Below are 16,456 nucleotides of genomic sequence, written 5' to 3'. Positions count from 1 at the left end.
TCCCGCCCACAGAGACAGAGAGTAGATGGTGGGAGCCAGGGGCGGGGAGTCCGTGCTTCATGGGGACAGGGCCTCAGTCTGGGGAGATGGAAAGTTCTGGAGATGGATGGAGGGTGGGCGGCTGCACGACAGTGTGAGTGTGCCTGACGCCGCTGAGCTGTGCTCTTGGAGACGGTGAGTTTTACGTCTATTTTAACACACCAGGGAACTTCAGTGCGTTGGGTTTTCCCATTACAAAAAGCCTGGAAGTTTCAGAAAAGCGAAAGAGTGGAAACGAGGTCGAGTACTATGAACACACGCCGTGTTTCCTTCCTGTCTTGTCTCTCGTGTCTCGTGCTCTCTCGGTGGCGGGTCGGCTCTTTATACCATTTTGATGCCTGCGTTTCTCCACGTGACGCCGTCTCAACTTTGATTCCTCGTTGTTCTGCGTGTGCTTAGACTTTTTCTCATTTAATACTTCCACAGGCCTCACAGTATGACTTTTTTAATTGTGGTAACACGCATATAAAATTTGCTGCTTTATATCAAAGTGTACAACTCAGTGGCTTTTGCTGTTTTCGCTGAGATGCGCGACCGTCGCCACCATCTAATTCCAGAACATTCCATCAGCTCAAAAAGAAGGCTTGCCCCCATTAGCTGTCACCCTCCCCCTCCCCAGCCCCCACGACGTTTCGCACACGTGGACTCACACCCCGTGGGGCCTCTCGTGTCCGGTTCCCTCCCTGAGCATCGTGTGTTCGGGGCGGCGGGGGCGGGCACCTCGCTCCTGCTGGCGGCCGAGGGACGTGCGCGTGTGGGCCGTGTTCTGTTTATCTGTTCATCTATTGGTGGGTATTTCCCCCCCACTTTTTTGGCTGAGATGTCATTTTTAATAGATGCATTTTAATAGATCCACAAAATGAACGTGCCCTAATTTGCTTAACCATCCCCTCCTGTTGGACATTTTCAAGTTATTAACCACGATGCGGCAAACATGCTGTCTTGCACAGTTGTGGGTTTCTGTCCCTCCCTCCGTAGATGTCCCAGAATGGAACTTATCGGTAAGGGGCGCGGGCATTTGAAGGCATTTGAAATTTCCACGTGCAAGTTTGGAATCCGTCAGAACCTGGCCAGGTTCCCTCTCATGGTAAACGAAGGAGCCCTGTTCTCCTCTCCCAAGTCAGGACTGTGTCTTCTCATCTCCAAAATACTCATCTTCACGTGGCCATGAGTTTGGCAGTTAGGTTTCATTCTGTGACATCTTTTTTTTTTTTTTTTAACATTTATTTATTATTGAGAGACAGAGAGAGGGGCAGAGAGAGGAGGAGACACAGAATCCGAAGCTGGCTCCAGGCTCCGAGCTGTCAGCACAGAGCCCGATGCGGGGCTCGAACTCACAAACCGCAAGATCACAACCTGAGCCGAGGTCAGACGCTTAACCGACTGAGCCCCCCAGGCGCCCCCATTCTGTGACATCTTGTATCGCGCACTGCTGTTTCAGTTTCTTTTATCCAACCAGCGTTTATTGAACACCTGGCACGCGCCATGGGCTGTCACTCATGTGGCTTCCCTATGTCTGCCACTGAGAGGGTTGAAATGTATTCAGTATTCAATCAGCAAGCACTCCCCAACTTCCTTGGGAGGAACCAAAGCTGAACCAGCAGCTGTCCCTTGGCGCAGTGAGGGTGACTCCAGGCTCCCGTCTCAGCGTGGCCTTGAACAGACGAGCTGTGGGGTGTCAGGACAGTTCACTTCGCCTCCCCGACCTTCTATAAAATTGAGTCAAAACTAGCAGCACCCACCTTGCAGAGCTGGGGGAGAACCCAGTAATAAAGTGGATTTTTTAACACTTGCTGCACGGAAGGTTTCGGCCTCAGGGACACAGGCATGGCGGAGGGCAGGTGTGAAGGTGGAAACCAGCAATCAAGGTGAAAGTCACACAGGAAACCGTGACCTCTTCAGCTTCCAGAATACCAGCCGCCGGGCTGTGAGAAAAGCCCTACGGCGTCACTGGTGTTTGAGGCAGTGACCAATGCCTTGTACTCAACCCACTCCAATGGCAAGGAGCCTCCTGCCAGCTCTACGTCACTTGCCATAGAGCAAATGTTAGCTAGTGAGAGACTAAAACCCAAAAAGAGAAGGAAAAAAGTAATTTGGAGGAAAGAGACAATGAGAACAGAAGAAAGCAGTTGTAGAAAGCCCCTTATGCAGGTTATCCTCAGAGAGCTTGTAGAAGATGCGATGGCCAGGAAGCAGGTTTACATTTGCCTTTTGAAAAAGAACTTTAAGGGGCGCCCGGCCGGCTCAGTCAGTTGGGGGTGCGAGTCTTGATCTCAGGGTCGTGAGTTCGAGCCCCATGTTGGGTGTAGAGATTACTTAAAGATGAGAATCTTAAAAAGGAAAAAGAACATTCAAAGAACTAGAAAGAAGTTGGAAACTCAACCTGGTAGTCAAAATACGGAAATGTTGACAGACTTGGAAGAAAAAGTGGAATGAGAAGACAAAAAGAAAAAAAAGGCAAGAAAAGTAGGAGACCAATGTATGATGAAGAAGAAGAGACACCACAGGGGAAGAAATCACCAGTGACATCATTTAAGAAAGTTTGGCAGGAATGGAACACATGACACAGCCCGCCAAAACGTCCAGCGCGACCAGTGAACACAGACGCCCACCAAACCCACGCTTTGAAAGTACAGGATGTGGAGGCTAAGAAGATTGTACAAGCTTCAAAAGAGAGGGCAAACAACGTGACAAGCAGGGGATAAGGAAGAGGACAGCTTCAGGTTGTTCAACTGCCCAAGGCTAGAATCTGGAAGACACCAGGCAAGGAAGTCAGCCACCACTCGGGATAGTGTCTTCAGTCAAGCCACCGGCCACACGGGGGTGGAAGGAAAAGCCTTGAGGGTACACACTCCCGAAATGAGGGCACAGACCAAGAAACAGGGAGACCTAGGACCCCCCCCCAAAAAAAAAAACAGGAGTCACTTCCCAGGAACCCCTAGGTGCTGAAGAAGGACCAGGGGGACAGCCGGGCCGCATCTGGCCCTGAGTGGAGAAGTTAGATCCATTGGAAAGGTTGGAAGAGACGGAGTGTCATAGATACACAAAACAAAGGCAATCACTAACTCCAGGCAAATACCAAAACAAGGCCTAGAAAATAAAAGTGCTCCTTAGTGGACATTGCTCCACTGTGAACAAGTTACACATAATAACATAAAGGTCTACTGCAGGCTTGGCTCCAGAGGTAAAAGATTGATCAAGCCAGAGATGATCCCTGCCCTTGCTCATGGAACATACATTTTGTCAAGGGGGCAAAGGCACGTCGGGAGGGCAGTCAACAAGAATGAGTAGACGTGGTAACATGTAGTGATTTGGGCTCAGATGGTGGGTGGCCACTATGGGTGGTCAGTAAGGGTCTCTTGGAGGAACCAGAAATGCTGAGAAGGAGCCAAGCTGGAGAGGAGCTGGGGAAAGCACATAGGAGGAGGAGAAAACAGCATGCGCAAAGGCCCTAAGGCCAGGCAGTGCCTGGAACATTTGAGGAACAGCAGGCAGAGGCAGAGGAAGTGGTAGCAAGCCAGCCAAGGGAAGTGGAGGGAGCTGAGAGCAAGAGGTGACAGCAGCCAGACAGAGCTGGTGACGTAACGGGCCACCAAGAGGAGCTTGGGTTTATCCTCAGCATAGTGGAGCCATGCAAAGATTTTTTTTTTTAATTTTTTACTTATTTTTGAGACAGAGAGAGACAGAGAGTGAGCCGGGGAGGGGCAGAGAGAGAGGGAGACACAGAATCCGAAGCAGGCTCCGGGCTCCGAGCTGTCAGCACAGAGCCCGACGCGGGGCTCGAACCCACAAACCGCGAGATCATGACCTGAGCTGATGTCGGAGACGCTCGACCGACTGAGCCGCCCACGCGCCCCGTGCCCACGCAAAGATTTTAAGCCAAGAAGTGCTGTGGACCCGGTTTACACGTGTTGAACCTACAAGCAGGCTCAGCTCCACCTACAGAACAAGAAAGACAAGATGAGGGATGGGGGCAGGCAAACAAGTTCCCCCATCAAAGGCAGGTCCCTCCCGCCTGGCACCCCAAAGCAGTCGCCTCGAGAAGCCCTTCCTTCGGTGAGTGGAGAATGGCCTGTCACACCATGTGTCCAGTTGCAGAGTGAGCGATGCAGCAGTTTTCCTCGAAAGAGCGGAGCGTTCCTCCGCTGAATCCCCCAAGTCCCCTGGCGGGGAGGAGAAAGCTAAATTTGAAGGTGTGCTAATTGGGGCACTCTGATCTGGCCCGGTGCTCCAGCCGAGGATCTTCGGGGGGCCCCCCGGCAGCTCAGCGGTTCCCACGTCTGGCTGATGCCGTCCTGCCTCACCTGCCCTCTGGAGAACTCTTTGGGGGTCCGTCATGGGCCCAACACCTTGCCGTGCAACTGGCCTGTGGGCCCTGGAGCCCGACGGCCCGGGGTTGAAAGTGCAGCCCGCCGCTTCCTGTATCCCGGGGTGAGCCCGGGCGCCGACTGGGCCTCAGTTGTCTCGTCTGTGAAATGGCTGCAGTGAAAGCGCTCAGCTCACAGGTGTCAGTCATTGCGCATTACCTCTCCCCTCCCTTGTACTCGTTGGCTTAAAAAATACGTCCCGAGCCCCTCCTGTGTGCCAGGTTCAGGGGCCACAGCCGTGAATGACACGGTCCAAAACCCCTGGCCTTGGGGAGCTGATGTTCTGGAGAGGCCGCAGCCAGTAGATAACAACACCACCACCACCACCACAACAAAACGAGTACAATATATGGCCAGTTAGACCATGGTAGCTCTACTGATGTACAAGGGGAGAGGACGTGAAGTGTCAGAAGACTGGAATATTCTGTAGGCGCTGGAATGATGGGTACGTCCGGGGAAGTGTCCCAGGCAGAAGGCACAACCAACGCAAAGGCCCTGAAGTGGGGACACGCCTGGGAGCTTTGAGGAGGCTTCCTTGGCCCCTGCTGCAAAGACTACATTTCCCAGCTTCCCCTGCTACTAAATTTGGCCATGTGGCTAAGTTCCACCCAATGGAATAGAGCAAAGCTGTCACGTGCATCTTCCAAGAAGAGCCCTTGAAGGGAAGAGGTGTACCTTTCCCTGCCAACTTCCCGCTTCCTGTTGGCTGGAATGCACATGGGAGGGCTGGAGCTTCAGCAGCCATCTTAGCTCAAGAGGTGACAGTTCATGTGCGGAGAAAGGCAGAGGAACAAGATGGCAGGAGCCTCGGTTCCTGACACTGCCCAGGAGTACATCCCTCAGAGATTAATTTCTATCTACTTCAAGCCTCCAGCACCCGTGTGCTTCCACCCTGTGTAGCCAGTCCCGATTCAAACTGATGCATTACGTAAGGTGCATGTCCTATGACTCCCCTTGTTCGCCGCCTACATCGATTTTCATCCATATTAGTACAGAATTAAGAAACGTGCCCTGCCTTTGAGAAGTTTACAACCCCACTGAGTGAGTCCGCAGGCCTGACTTACAGCCCCAGCCAGCTGTGCGACCATAGACCAGTAGCTTGGCCTCTCTGGAACTCAGGATGGGCCCCCAAACCGCCAGGAGTTTGGAGAACAGGGGCTTCTGCAAATTGCAACAGCCAACAAAGGAGAGAGGTAGGACGCGAAAAACGGTGAGATTTGAAGAAACAAAGAAGGGCCTTCAGGAGGGAAAGCGGGTGGGTCCTCAGGGTTCCTCTGTTGCACGCGTCGGAAGACGGCACCACCGGACCCAGCGGATGGACGGGAGATCCATCAGATCTTGGAAGGGTGCACCCAGGGGCTCCCACTTCTGGCCGGGTTTAGGGCAATCTAATCTGACTCGCCGATTCCACGTCCTGGAGTACGTTCATTTCAACGCCCACCTTCCTGCCCTATTTTCAGTATTAGGAATCCTTTTGCTCGCAAGTGGCAGAAACCCCCTGCGGGAGCAGCCGAAAAAAGCAAAGTGGTTTCCAACACTAGTCATAGCGTGAACTCGAGGCACGGCTGGATCCAAGGATTTGAATTCCTCCTTCAGGATTCAGCCTCTGCTTTCTCTGCACTGGCCTCCTTCCCAGGCAGGCTCACGGGGCTCAGTCACCAAGGCCAGGTCCACACCCATCACTCGGTGAGACAAGAAAGCTGGTGCCTCCAGCGAGGGGTCTTTTCGGGGCATAGAAGCAGGGTTTTGCTCTGAGAAGGTGGGTGCATCCTAAAAATGGTGCCAGTCGAGATAGGTGTGAGCTGGAGATGCCAACAGGACAGAGGGGAAGGGCATTCTGGGCAGAAGGAGGTGCCAGACTGCTGGGTGCTTTGTGGGAGCAGGAGGGGAGGCCGGGGAGGTCCGTTGGGAGCTGAACGTGAAGAGCTCCAAATGCCACGCTGAGCAAGTTTTCGGCAGTGGGGAGCTATGGGAGGATTTAGCGCGGGGGAGGGCTACAGTCACATTTTCATCCTTAGCCATGCAGGGGAAGGTGAACGGTGGTAGGTAGCAAGGGGGAAAACTGGAGGCAGCTGGGAAGTCAGGGAGGGGCTTCTGTGTCGCCAGCCTGTACCAGGCGGGGTGGCCTGGCGCGTCAGAGAATTTCTGGAATCAAGCTCGACAGGATTGAAACACGGAGGGTGAGGAGCCCGGGACTGGGTAATTCTGAGGCCCCGGCTGGCTTCAGACTAGTCGAGGGAAAGGGCAAGATCCCCCCCAGCTCCTGGCAGGAGGAGGAGATACTGGCAATGCCACCCCCGGGGACTGAAAGACCCCTCTAGCCTTTGAGATTCCAAGTGGCCAACTCGTGAATGTCTTTAGGGTTGGGGAGTTGACCGCTCCTAGAGCTCTGACCGAAATGCGCCCCGGACTCAAAACCTATCTCCCTAGAGTCAGGTGCAGCTCAGTGCCCCGTATGCTGGGGGGGGGGGGGCTGCACCCCCGGCTAGCTCTTGGAGATTTGGGAACCTGGCACTATCTACTTAAGCCCGTCTCTCTCCAGTCTCAGCACCTTTGGCTCCTCTGATCGCCTCTGGAGTTCGGGACAAGATCCCTGGGGTCCTGGGGAGGATGAAAGCATTACCCAGACAGTATTGTCACAGAGGGAGCAAGCCAGCCCCTTTCACATCTCCTCCCACCTCTCTGACTGCATCAAGCAGCAAGTCTCCCTGGGGAGCTAGGGCCCCTTAGAGTCTTGTACGTGGGCTCACGTCCCTGCTGAGCAAAAGGAAGGTAGGCCTCCATCACGGGGCCTCCGGCTCAGTCTCTGGTCTGCACCTAACGCTGGGCTGCTGGGCTTCCTGTGGCTATTTTGATGTGTTTCTATTTCAGGCAAGTGATGATGGTTTGCCATATATGGTGGCCCCGGGACCCAACCGAATGCTGGCTGCAGGGTCTCCAGCCCCGGGTCCACAGCCGGGCCTATGCCTGTTGCTGGTTGCAGGGTCCCCTTCTGGAACTTTCCCCCTTGGACCTCTTCTCTCCTGTGTAACACCAAAGGATGGATGGTGCCATTGGTATCGTGTCACATCTCGGTGCTGGGTGAACAGCTGTTGACTCTAGGACCTTAATACATAGAAGTTCCCAGTCGTGGCTCCACAACAGGGAAGTTTTGTGACTCCGTAAGTGGGCGTCCGTTCCCAAAAGCCTTCTGGGGTGACATAAGATTACATACAGGACCCGGGACGCTCCTCCCTGGGCATCCTGGCTCACCGCCCTCCGAGGACCAGCTCTGTCCTTGCCAAGCGGACTCCTCCATCGGAAGCAGAGCCATGGCCGGAGCCCCCCCCCCCCAGACCCCAGTGCCTCGGGCCTCAAATGCTCGTCCGTTTTCTGAGGTTGAAGCCGCCGGACCCGCAGAGAAGGAAGCCCAGGCAGGCTGGCTTGGCCCGGGCCGGGCTTCACCGTCCCCTCCGCCAGGAGGCCTCCGGTCCCACGTGATTTTTTTTTTTTTTCTCTAGCCCCAGTTTCCCCTTAATATCGATGATGATCGTAACGACACCGATAACCGTTGACATTTTTGAGCACTTTGCGCCAGGCGCCAAGAATCCTCCGGGCAGAGGAGGTGAGTGAGGGCGCTGGAGTCGCGGAGTCAGGAGGGTCCAGTACACAGCCTGGGCGCTGCGGCTTGCTTATCTCCCCAAACGGGCAGCTCACTCTCCCCGTCCCCCCGCCCCCCACGCTCCCCCACCCGGCGCGCGGCACCCGCTCCAAGGCCTCTGTTTCCCAGGGTGGGCGGGGTGCGCGCCCGAGACACCACGCCAGGGCGCGCGACGTGGAGCAGGCGAGCGCCCCGGGCCCCCCGCCCGGGCCGTGCGGGAGGCGCCGGGGGCCGCAGGGGCGGGGCGGGGCGGGGAGGGGCCGGCGGCGGCGGCGGCGGCGGCGGCGGCGCGCGGAGCAGACCGCAGTGCGGCCGGCGCTAGGACCTGCGGGGGCTTCCCGGGCCGCGGCGCCTCCCGCTCCCCCGCTCCCCCCAGCCCTCCCCCCCCTCCAAAAATGAGGAAACGGAGCAACTTGTTCCAAGTTGTGCAGCCAGGGCTGCCTTGGGGTGCCCAGCCAGCGCTCGGGGGCCCTCCTGGGTGTGGGCGCGGGGCGCGGCCCGGGGGCGCCCCCTGAGCAGGTGAGCCCGGTGGCGGGGGTAAGGGGAGAGACCTTGGGGCAGTGGCGGTGTGTGTGTGGGGGGGGGACCCCGAGGGCCCCGGGGGCGTCCCGGGCGTGCGCTGGAGCGGCCGGCGTGCGCGGCCGGTACGCGGCTGGGGTAGCGGGTGGTTAGAGGCGATCGGGCGCGGGGTGGGGGGCATTTTTCTGGGTGCGAGTGTGCGCGTCTGCAGGCTCCCGGGTGTGTGTATCCGCGCGTCCACGTGGAGGGATGTTCGCGTGTGGCCGAGATGCGTGTGCGCGGCCCTGCGTGTAGCTCGTGTAGCGCCGGGTGCCCTGGCGGCCCCGCGTCTGGCGCCCAGGTGTTCAAGTGCGGGTCCGTGTGTGTGTTGGGGGAGACAGGCACACACATCTCTGGATGTCGGAGAGGCTGTTCGTGTGTGCACATGTGTAGACGTGTGCACACCTGTCTCTAGGTGAACGTGCCTTTGCTTGCACACCCGCGTGCCCGTGGGTCCCTGTGTCCACCTGTGTCCAAGCCCCCTGTGTTTCTGTGTGTGCTCGTGTGTACATGGATGAGTACACAGGGGGCTGGGGATTTACGGGGGGCAGTACTGGAGAGGCAGAGGTTCATCTCCCAACCGTCCCCACGGCCCACTCACCTGCTGTGGGGTCCGGGGGAGAAAAGCCCTCCCCCAGCAGCAGCAAGAGACCGTGTGTCTGTCCTAGGTTGGCGTTGGGATTGGTGGGGGATCAGAGAGGCTCAGCCCATGGCCAGAGGGGCCCAGGAGGGCTGCATGCCCCCTGCCCTCCCCCCCCACCCCCCCGCCCACCGTCCCGGCCCCACCCTAGGGTCAGGGATAGTGGGGAATGACCTTGAATCATCCTCTGGTTCCTTGCTCTGCCCCTGCCCCTGCCCACTTACCAGAAAAGAGGAAGAACCAAGCTCAGTTAGGCGGCACCGTGTTCCCCACCCACTGAGTGACTGCTGGGGGCTGAGCCAGGCGCTTCCCCCCTCCCCACCATATGGCCCCTTGCTCTGTGCCCACCCTGTGCCTCCGTTTCCCTTTCGGGACCGTGGCGAGGCTAGATTCTGTGGCGTCCTCGCTGATGTTTCATGGCTGCAACTGTACAAGGAATTCCTGTGGATAAAGACCACCTCCCCAGAGGGGCTTAGGGAGCCATCACCCGGGACCCCCTATGGGGAAGCCCTCCCCCTGTCGCCTCCATCTGGCCCCGGCTGGAAGTGGTTCGTGGTTCGTTAGCAATGGCCCCGGGCCCCAGCCTGGCTCCAGTCTGGGCTCTCCAGCTGGTCTCTGCCCCTCACCCAGGTGAGCCCCCGCTTCCTCTGTGCCTGGCGCCCCACGTTCGTCTCAGCCAGGATGCCAACGGTGAGTACCCCCACCCCGGGCTGCCTGTGTCTCGTCCCGTGCCCTGCTCGGTCCACACCCACGGGACCTCAGCGCCGTGTCGGGGGCTGTACTCTGACCGTGTCCCCTTTGGCCGGTGCTGCATTTCTGTCACCTCTTCTTCCCGATCTTCTGCCTTCGTAGCAGCAGATGTTTCTATCCTGGCTGCTCCCCCCTTTCTTTTGTGTTGTTCTTTCTGCCTCTGCCTGGCTGTCTTTTGCCCAGTTTCCATTTCTTCCTCACCCCTGGCATCTCTCATGCCCTTTTGCCCCCCGCCCCCCCCCCCCCCCGGCAGAGGCGCTGGGCCCCAGGCACCCAATGCATCACCAAGTGTGAGCACACGCGCCCCAAGCCGGGAGAGCTGGCCTTCCACAAGGGCGACGTGGTCACCATCCTGGAGGCCTGTGAGGTGAGCGGTGGCCCGGGGGCCTGGCGGCGCTTGGGGAGGTGTGCCTCTGCAGGACCTCCCCCCCCCCCCGGCCCCACGCAGACACCGACCCCTGGCTCCCTCCCTGCAGAGCAAGAGCTGGTACCGTGCCAAGCACCACGCCAGCGGGCAGGAGGGGCTGCTGGCGGCGGGGGCGCTGCGGGAGCGGGAGGCCCTGTCGGCCGACCCCAAGCTCAGCCTCATGCCGTGAGTCGCGGGGCCGCCCGGGGCGGGGGCCGGGGGCCGGGGGCCGGAGGGCCTGGGCGGCCCGGTCCAGCGCGCCCTTCCGCCGGCCGCAGGTGGTTCCACGGGAAGATCTCGGGCCAGGAGGCCGTGCAGCAGCTGCAGCCGCCGGAGGACGGGCTGTTCCTGGTGCGAGAGTCTGCGCGGCATCCGGGCGACTACGTGCTGTGCGTGAGCTTCGGCCGCGACGTCATCCACTACCGGGTGCTGCATCGCGACGGCCACCTGACCATCGACGAGGCCGTCTGCTTCTGCAACCTCATGGACATGGTGGAGGTGCGGCCGCCGCCAGGCCCGGGGCCTCCAGAGCCGCGCGGACACCCCAGGCCCTGCCCCGTGCCGGCAGTGGGGGGTGGGGCCCGACGCCCGAAGCTGCGTGGGGAGGAGGGGCTGGTCTCCGTCTCTGGATGCACCCCTGGGGGGGCCCTGGGGGGGCCCCTCTAGACCCCTAGGAACCTCCAAGCTGACACTCGTCCAGAGACCACCGCCCCACCTTCCCCAGGACCCTCCCGTTTCCTAGCATCCTTTCCGTTTCCATGGAAACCAACCCAACTCCTCTGGAGGAAAGGAAACCCCCCTTCTCCCCAGCTCCTGCCCACCCGGTTCGGGGCACAGAATGCAGGGCGTCCCCTCACCGTGGGGCCAGGCTCACGGCTGCCCCTGCCCCGTCCCCCCCCCCCCCCAGCATTACAGCAAGGACAAGGGGGCCATCTGCACGAAGCTAGTGAAACCCAAGAGGAAGCAGGGCACCAAGTCGGCAGAGGAGGAGCTGGCCAAAGGTAGGGGCCCCTGCCCTCCCGCACCGGGCCCACGGCCAAGGCCGCTGCACACGGGCGGATTGCGGGACCTGGCACGATGAGCAGAGCACCCGGGGCAGCCCTCGGGGCGGGCAGGAGGGCCCACAGACGCCCAGCAGCCCACATGGCGCGAATTCCCACACTTGCTGCTGCTTCCACATCTCTGTCCCCCGCCCTGTCACCTGGGCCAGAAGCCTGGGCCTGAGCCTCAAGCCACCACCCACCCACCGGCCGTCCAGCCCCAGCCCTAGATCCTTCCACCAGAGCCCTGCCTCTGTGCCCCCAGAGGTGACTTTCTACCATGAAAATCTACCCATATCTCTCCCTTGCCTTCTAGAACCTTCCCTCATGGCTGAGCTGTCTTCCTGGCCTCATCTACAAGGCCCTTCCTTTTTGTCCCCCGTTTTCCTCCTTGTTTCCTCCCGTGCCTCTGTGCTGTTGTGCATTCTTTTCCCTCCCCAAGTACTCTTCCAGCCCCATTTTCATTGAGAAATGACATCCTCAATGCTCAAGGCCCCACCTCCACGGCCACCCCCTTTGAACCTGACGATCATGTCTCTTTGGAAGCATGTCTCTCCCAGGGAAATCTGGACGTCTTGGGGGTGGCCCTCAGGGGAGGCTGGTGTCACCATGCTTGATCGTGGAGTGGGGCTTTGGGGAGGAAGGGGAGGGGGCCTATGGAACCTAGTAGAGAGGAAGGGGGAACGTAGGCAGTTGTGAGACAAGGCGTCAGGGAGGCTGGACTGCAGATGACCACTTAGAGTGCTGGAAGATTCTGGAAGATTCTGGAAGAGTCTCCAACCTTTACCAGAAGATTCCAGGAACTTTGACAGCCTCCGTGTTTGTGGTATCTTTTGCTGTGTGTCCCTGGGTAGCCAGAGATGAAAAGACTCTAAAGGGAAGAACCCATGGGGTATTTGGAGGGACACAGTCTCCAGGTGGAAGAGAGGGCAGCCCCAGGGCTGCCCCTGGGGCTCCATGGGGCGTTCCTGGAGAGCGAGGCTGGGGCCTTACCCCACCCGCCCCCAACCCTCGTCAGCTCCTTTCCTCAGGTCGGCCCGAGATGGGCAGGCTCTGTTGCTTTCCAGCACTTGAAAACCAGGACCAGGAGTGGGGTGCCTTGCACAAGCCCTCGGGCCGTTGCTAGGCGTAGTGGCCGCCTGAATGTGTGTCCCTGCCGGGGCGCTGTGGGAGACACCACCGGCCTCTCGCCAAGCGGACCCCCCACGGGAGGGGCTGGTGGAACCCATTCCCCTCTGACCGGGTCTCCACCCCACAGCCGGCTGGTTACTGAACCTACAGCATTTGACGCTGGGTGCGCGGATTGGAGAGGGTGAGTTTGGAGGTAAGTGGGGTCCTGGGTCCGGGGCTGAAGGAAGAGGGGCGGGAGAGATGAATTAATCCACACCCGTGTTAACACCTTCTTGCTGTGCGCCTGTGTCTCCCTCTGTGGCGGGGGGTGGGGTGGGGGGGGGGGCGGTGACATCAGCTGTGCGGACCAGCACTCCGTGATCGGTGATCGCGCGCGATGCCTTCACATCTCTGGGCCCTGTACTGGGAATGCCATTCCTGGAAGCTGTTGTTCTGGAAGGCTCTGGGGCTTAGATCAGGGGTCGGCCTACCTTCTCTGTAAAGGGCCTGGCTTTTCAGGCCAGTCTGTGTCACATCTATTCAGCTCTGCCTTAGTAGCAGGAAAGTTGCTGCAGACACAGGTAAATGAATGGGCCAATAAAACTTTATTTGTGGACACTGAACTGCGAATTTCTTGTCATTTTCATTTGTTGCAAAGTAGTATTTTTCTTGTGACTTTTTTCAAACGAGAAAAAATGTACAAACCACTCCGAGCTTTGCGAGCCTCGCAAAGGCAGGAGGCAGGCCTGGATTTGGCCCACGAGCTGAAGTTTGCAGACCCTACTTAGCTGATTGTCTTTGATCAGCCTGCAGGGGTGAGGGGTTTTCCAGGCCTGGGGACCCACAGCCCTGGCGGTGTGCTTGGCGGTCGGTGTGCGTGGGCGTTTCCATCTGTCTGTCCCCGCCCCTGTCCCCCCCCCCCCCCACAGCGGTCCTGCAGGGTGAGTACCTGGGACAGAAGGTGGCCGTGAAGAACGTCAAGTGCGATGTGACGGCCCAGGCCTTCCTGGACGAGACGGCGGTCATGACGTGAGTCCCGGGTGGGGGGCGGGCCCCCTGGGAGGGAGGGGCCCAGGCGCACCCTCACGGCCCGCCTGCCGCCCCCAGGAAGATCCAGCACAAGAACCTGGTGCGTCTGCTGGGCGTGATCCTGCACCAGGGACTCTACATCGTCATGGAGCACGTGAGCAAGGTGGGGGTGGGGCCCGGCGTGGGATCAGGGTCTGGGGGGGGGCACCTGAGCAGCCTCGAGCCCCCCAGGCCCGCTTCCCTTCCCCACAGGGCAACCTGGTGAACTTTCTACGGACACGAGGCCGGGCCCTCGTGAGCACACCCCAGCTACTGCAGTTTTCCTTGTGAGTGGGACTCCCCGGGTGGGGCGGGGAGGGGGCTTTCTAAGGTCAAGGGAAAACGGAGGTGCCAAGTGGGAGGAGCCTGGCCTTGGGAATCTGCGCTCCGGTCACCGAGCGCCCCCCAGCCCCGCGCCCCCCCCCCCCCCGTGCTCTGCCCCCGGCCCAGGCACGTGGCTGAGGGCATGGAGTACCTGGAGAGCAAGAAGCTGGTGCACCGAGACCTTGCCGCCCGCAACATCCTCATTTCCGAGGACCTGGTGGCCAAGGTCAGTGACTTTGGCCTGGCCAAAGCCGAGCGGAAGGGGCTGGACTCAAGCCGGCTGCCGGTCAAATGGACGGCGCCCGAGGCTCTCAAACACGGGGTGAGCCCCCCTCCACCCTGGGACCCTTCCTCGTGGGGCCCTATCTGGGCCTCAGTGTCCCCATTTCTGAAACAGATTTGGGTTCAGTGCCGAGGGCCAGAACAACAAGGACTCCTTCCCCCACTGAGTCTGAGTTCCGCTCAGTGGGGGGGGGGAGACTCAGAGGGGTCAGTCTATCGGGAGGAGACCAGACAGGGAAGGTCAGCCCAGGGGGACTTCCTGGAGGAAGCAGGGGCTGTAACAGAAGCCATTAGGGCTCCCTCCTCACCCTGGTCCTGGGCCCCACAGAAGTTCTCCAGCAAGTCGGATGTCTGGAGTTTCGGGGTGCTTCTTTGGGAGGTTTTCTCGTACGGCCGGGCTCCATACCCCAAGATGGTGAGTGGGGTCTGGGGGGGAGGCGCTGGGTCCCCTGCGAGTCCGGGGACCATGGCCCTGACCCCAGCCGTGCTGGCGTGCCCTCTGCCCACAGTCGCTGAAGGAGGTGTCAGAGGCCGTGGAGAAGGGGTACCGCATGGAGCCCCCCGAGGGCTGCCCGGGCCCCATTCATGCCCTCATGGGCAGCTGCTGGGAGGCTGAGCCTGCCCGCCGGCCGCCCTTCCGGAAACTGGCAGAGAAGCTGGCCCGGGAGCTGCGCAGCGCGGGGGCCTCGGCCCCGGTGGGGGGCCAGGACACGGACAGTTCCCCCTCGCCCCGAGGCCAGGAGCCCTGACCCTGCCCCGTGGGGCCTCGGGCCCCAGAGGACAGAGTGGAGGGTGCGGGGTTGGGGGAACAGGCCAGGGCCAGCGAGCTGCTCATGTGGCCCAGGTCGGGGGCTCTGGGCAGCCCGTGGACACCCGGGACCCGGGGAGGCGAGGGATTAGCGCCTCCATAAAGACTGGTTCCAAGGACTGCGGGTGTCTGAGTCTCTCTGCGACCCTTGGCGTCCTTCGCCCCAGGGGTTAACACCAGGGCACCCCCGTCACTCAGCCCAGGGCCATCCACCTACCGGTCGCCTGCCTGCTGAGGCCCCCACAGCCGCCGTTGGGGACACAGATCCCCAGGGGTGGAGCCAGGAGAGCCCCCGGGCATCACGGCCACCCCATGGGCCCACTTGTTACCACCCACGGTCCCCGCTGTGGTGCCCTCACAGCTGCCGTATTCGACCCTTGGGGTCCCCGGCTCAGAGGACCTCGGGAGGCTGCCTGCGGCCACGGAGGCCCACATTCCACATCGTCTGTGCCTCCTCTGCGCCAGCCTTGCCCCTCAGGGCGGGCACACGGGAGCCCGGGGAGGGTCTGCCACGGCGGTGCAGCCGCCAGCCTGACCCAGTGACTCCAGAGGAGACTGACGGGAAGATGCAGGGGCGGGGGCTCTGGGCTCGCACCCCCAAGTTCCAAGCCTGACACCCCGGCTGTGTGGCCCTGACCCGCCGTGACGAAGCGTCTTGAACTGAGGACAGACGCTCCAGGGATAGGGGACATTAGTGCTAAACCCGGAGCCTCTGGGCAACCCCCCGCCCCGGGTCCCAGCAGCCTCCTCTACGATCAGGCGTCTTTTCGGGGTGATGGGTGGGGGCCTGAAGACTCACACCGGTCAAGGCTCCGTGCACACAGCCGGTGCCCAGTTATTACTGGGACTGTCCGTCACCCCTTCTCATCGATGTTTCCAGCCAGCTTCTAGGATGCCCGGAGGGGTCTCCGGCCAGGCTGGGGTGGCCGTCACCCCAGGACCCCTCAAACCGGAGAGGGCAAAGCAGACCAAACACACCCTCCCACTTTGGCTGACCCACCGCTCTTGAGCACGGCCTGAGCCAGGGACTTCCCCGAGGTCACACTGACCTCCTACGGTGCCCCCCCCTCCCCCCCCCCTCCCCGAGGTCCCACCCACCCTCCAGCCTCATTTTCCCCACCAGCACCTGAAGGGGCCCAGGGATTTTTCCTGGGGGAGAAATGACGGGTGGGAGGCCGGTGGGGCTGACAGTGGCCTGACCCCCACCTAATCCAGCCGGAGGGGACGCCCGGCCCCGCCCCTCCCCGCCCCTAATCCCGCTCTCTAAGCTGACACAGCGTCTGCACCTCCTGCCCATCCGCTAAGCCACCAAAGTCCCCTGCGCCTAACTCCCGATCCCTCCTGCAGCCTCTTAACCCACCTGGGGCCAATTAGCTAATTGGGGCCTGAGAACAGAGCAGCTCGTTAGTGATGAGGCAATTAGG

At 60.3% G+C, this 16,456-nt stretch overlaps 1 protein-coding gene across 4 annotated transcripts; it reads left to right on the top strand.

Moving 5' to 3' along the window:
• The first annotated feature begins 7,911 nt into the window (after positions 1-7,911).
• On the top strand, positions 7,912-15,152 carry MATK (megakaryocyte-associated tyrosine kinase). 4 transcript variants are annotated; one of them, XM_030292334.2, is made up of 13 exons: positions 7,912-8,010; positions 9,875-9,934; positions 10,248-10,361; positions 10,471-10,586; positions 10,679-10,898; positions 11,308-11,401; positions 12,699-12,764; positions 13,480-13,579; positions 13,658-13,742; positions 13,832-13,905; positions 14,069-14,264; positions 14,553-14,639; positions 14,734-15,152. In XM_030292334.2, the coding sequence occupies exons 2-13, from the start codon at positions 9,926-9,928 to the stop codon at positions 14,971-14,973; spliced, it is 1,401 nt and encodes a 466-aa protein (XP_030148194.1). In that variant the 5' UTR covers positions 7,912-8,010; positions 9,875-9,925; the 3' UTR covers positions 14,974-15,152. The 4 variants fall into 4 exon arrangements, with proteins under 4 accessions (XP_030148194.1, XP_030148206.1, XP_030148184.1 ...); XM_030292346.1 differs by lacking the exon at positions 7,912-8,010 and adding an exon at positions 8,469-8,565; XM_030292324.2 differs by lacking the exon at positions 7,912-8,010 and adding an exon at positions 8,549-8,565 and having other exon boundaries at positions 9,020-9,934.
• The last annotated feature ends 1,304 nt before the right edge of the window (positions 15,153-16,456 follow it).

This window comes from Lynx canadensis, chromosome A2 (assembly GCF_007474595.2).
Source record: "Lynx canadensis isolate LIC74 chromosome A2, mLynCan4.pri.v2, whole genome shotgun sequence".
Lineage (NCBI taxonomy): Eukaryota > Metazoa > Chordata > Mammalia > Carnivora > Felidae > Lynx > Lynx canadensis.
This window is presented reverse-complemented; position numbering and strand designations above follow the sequence as displayed.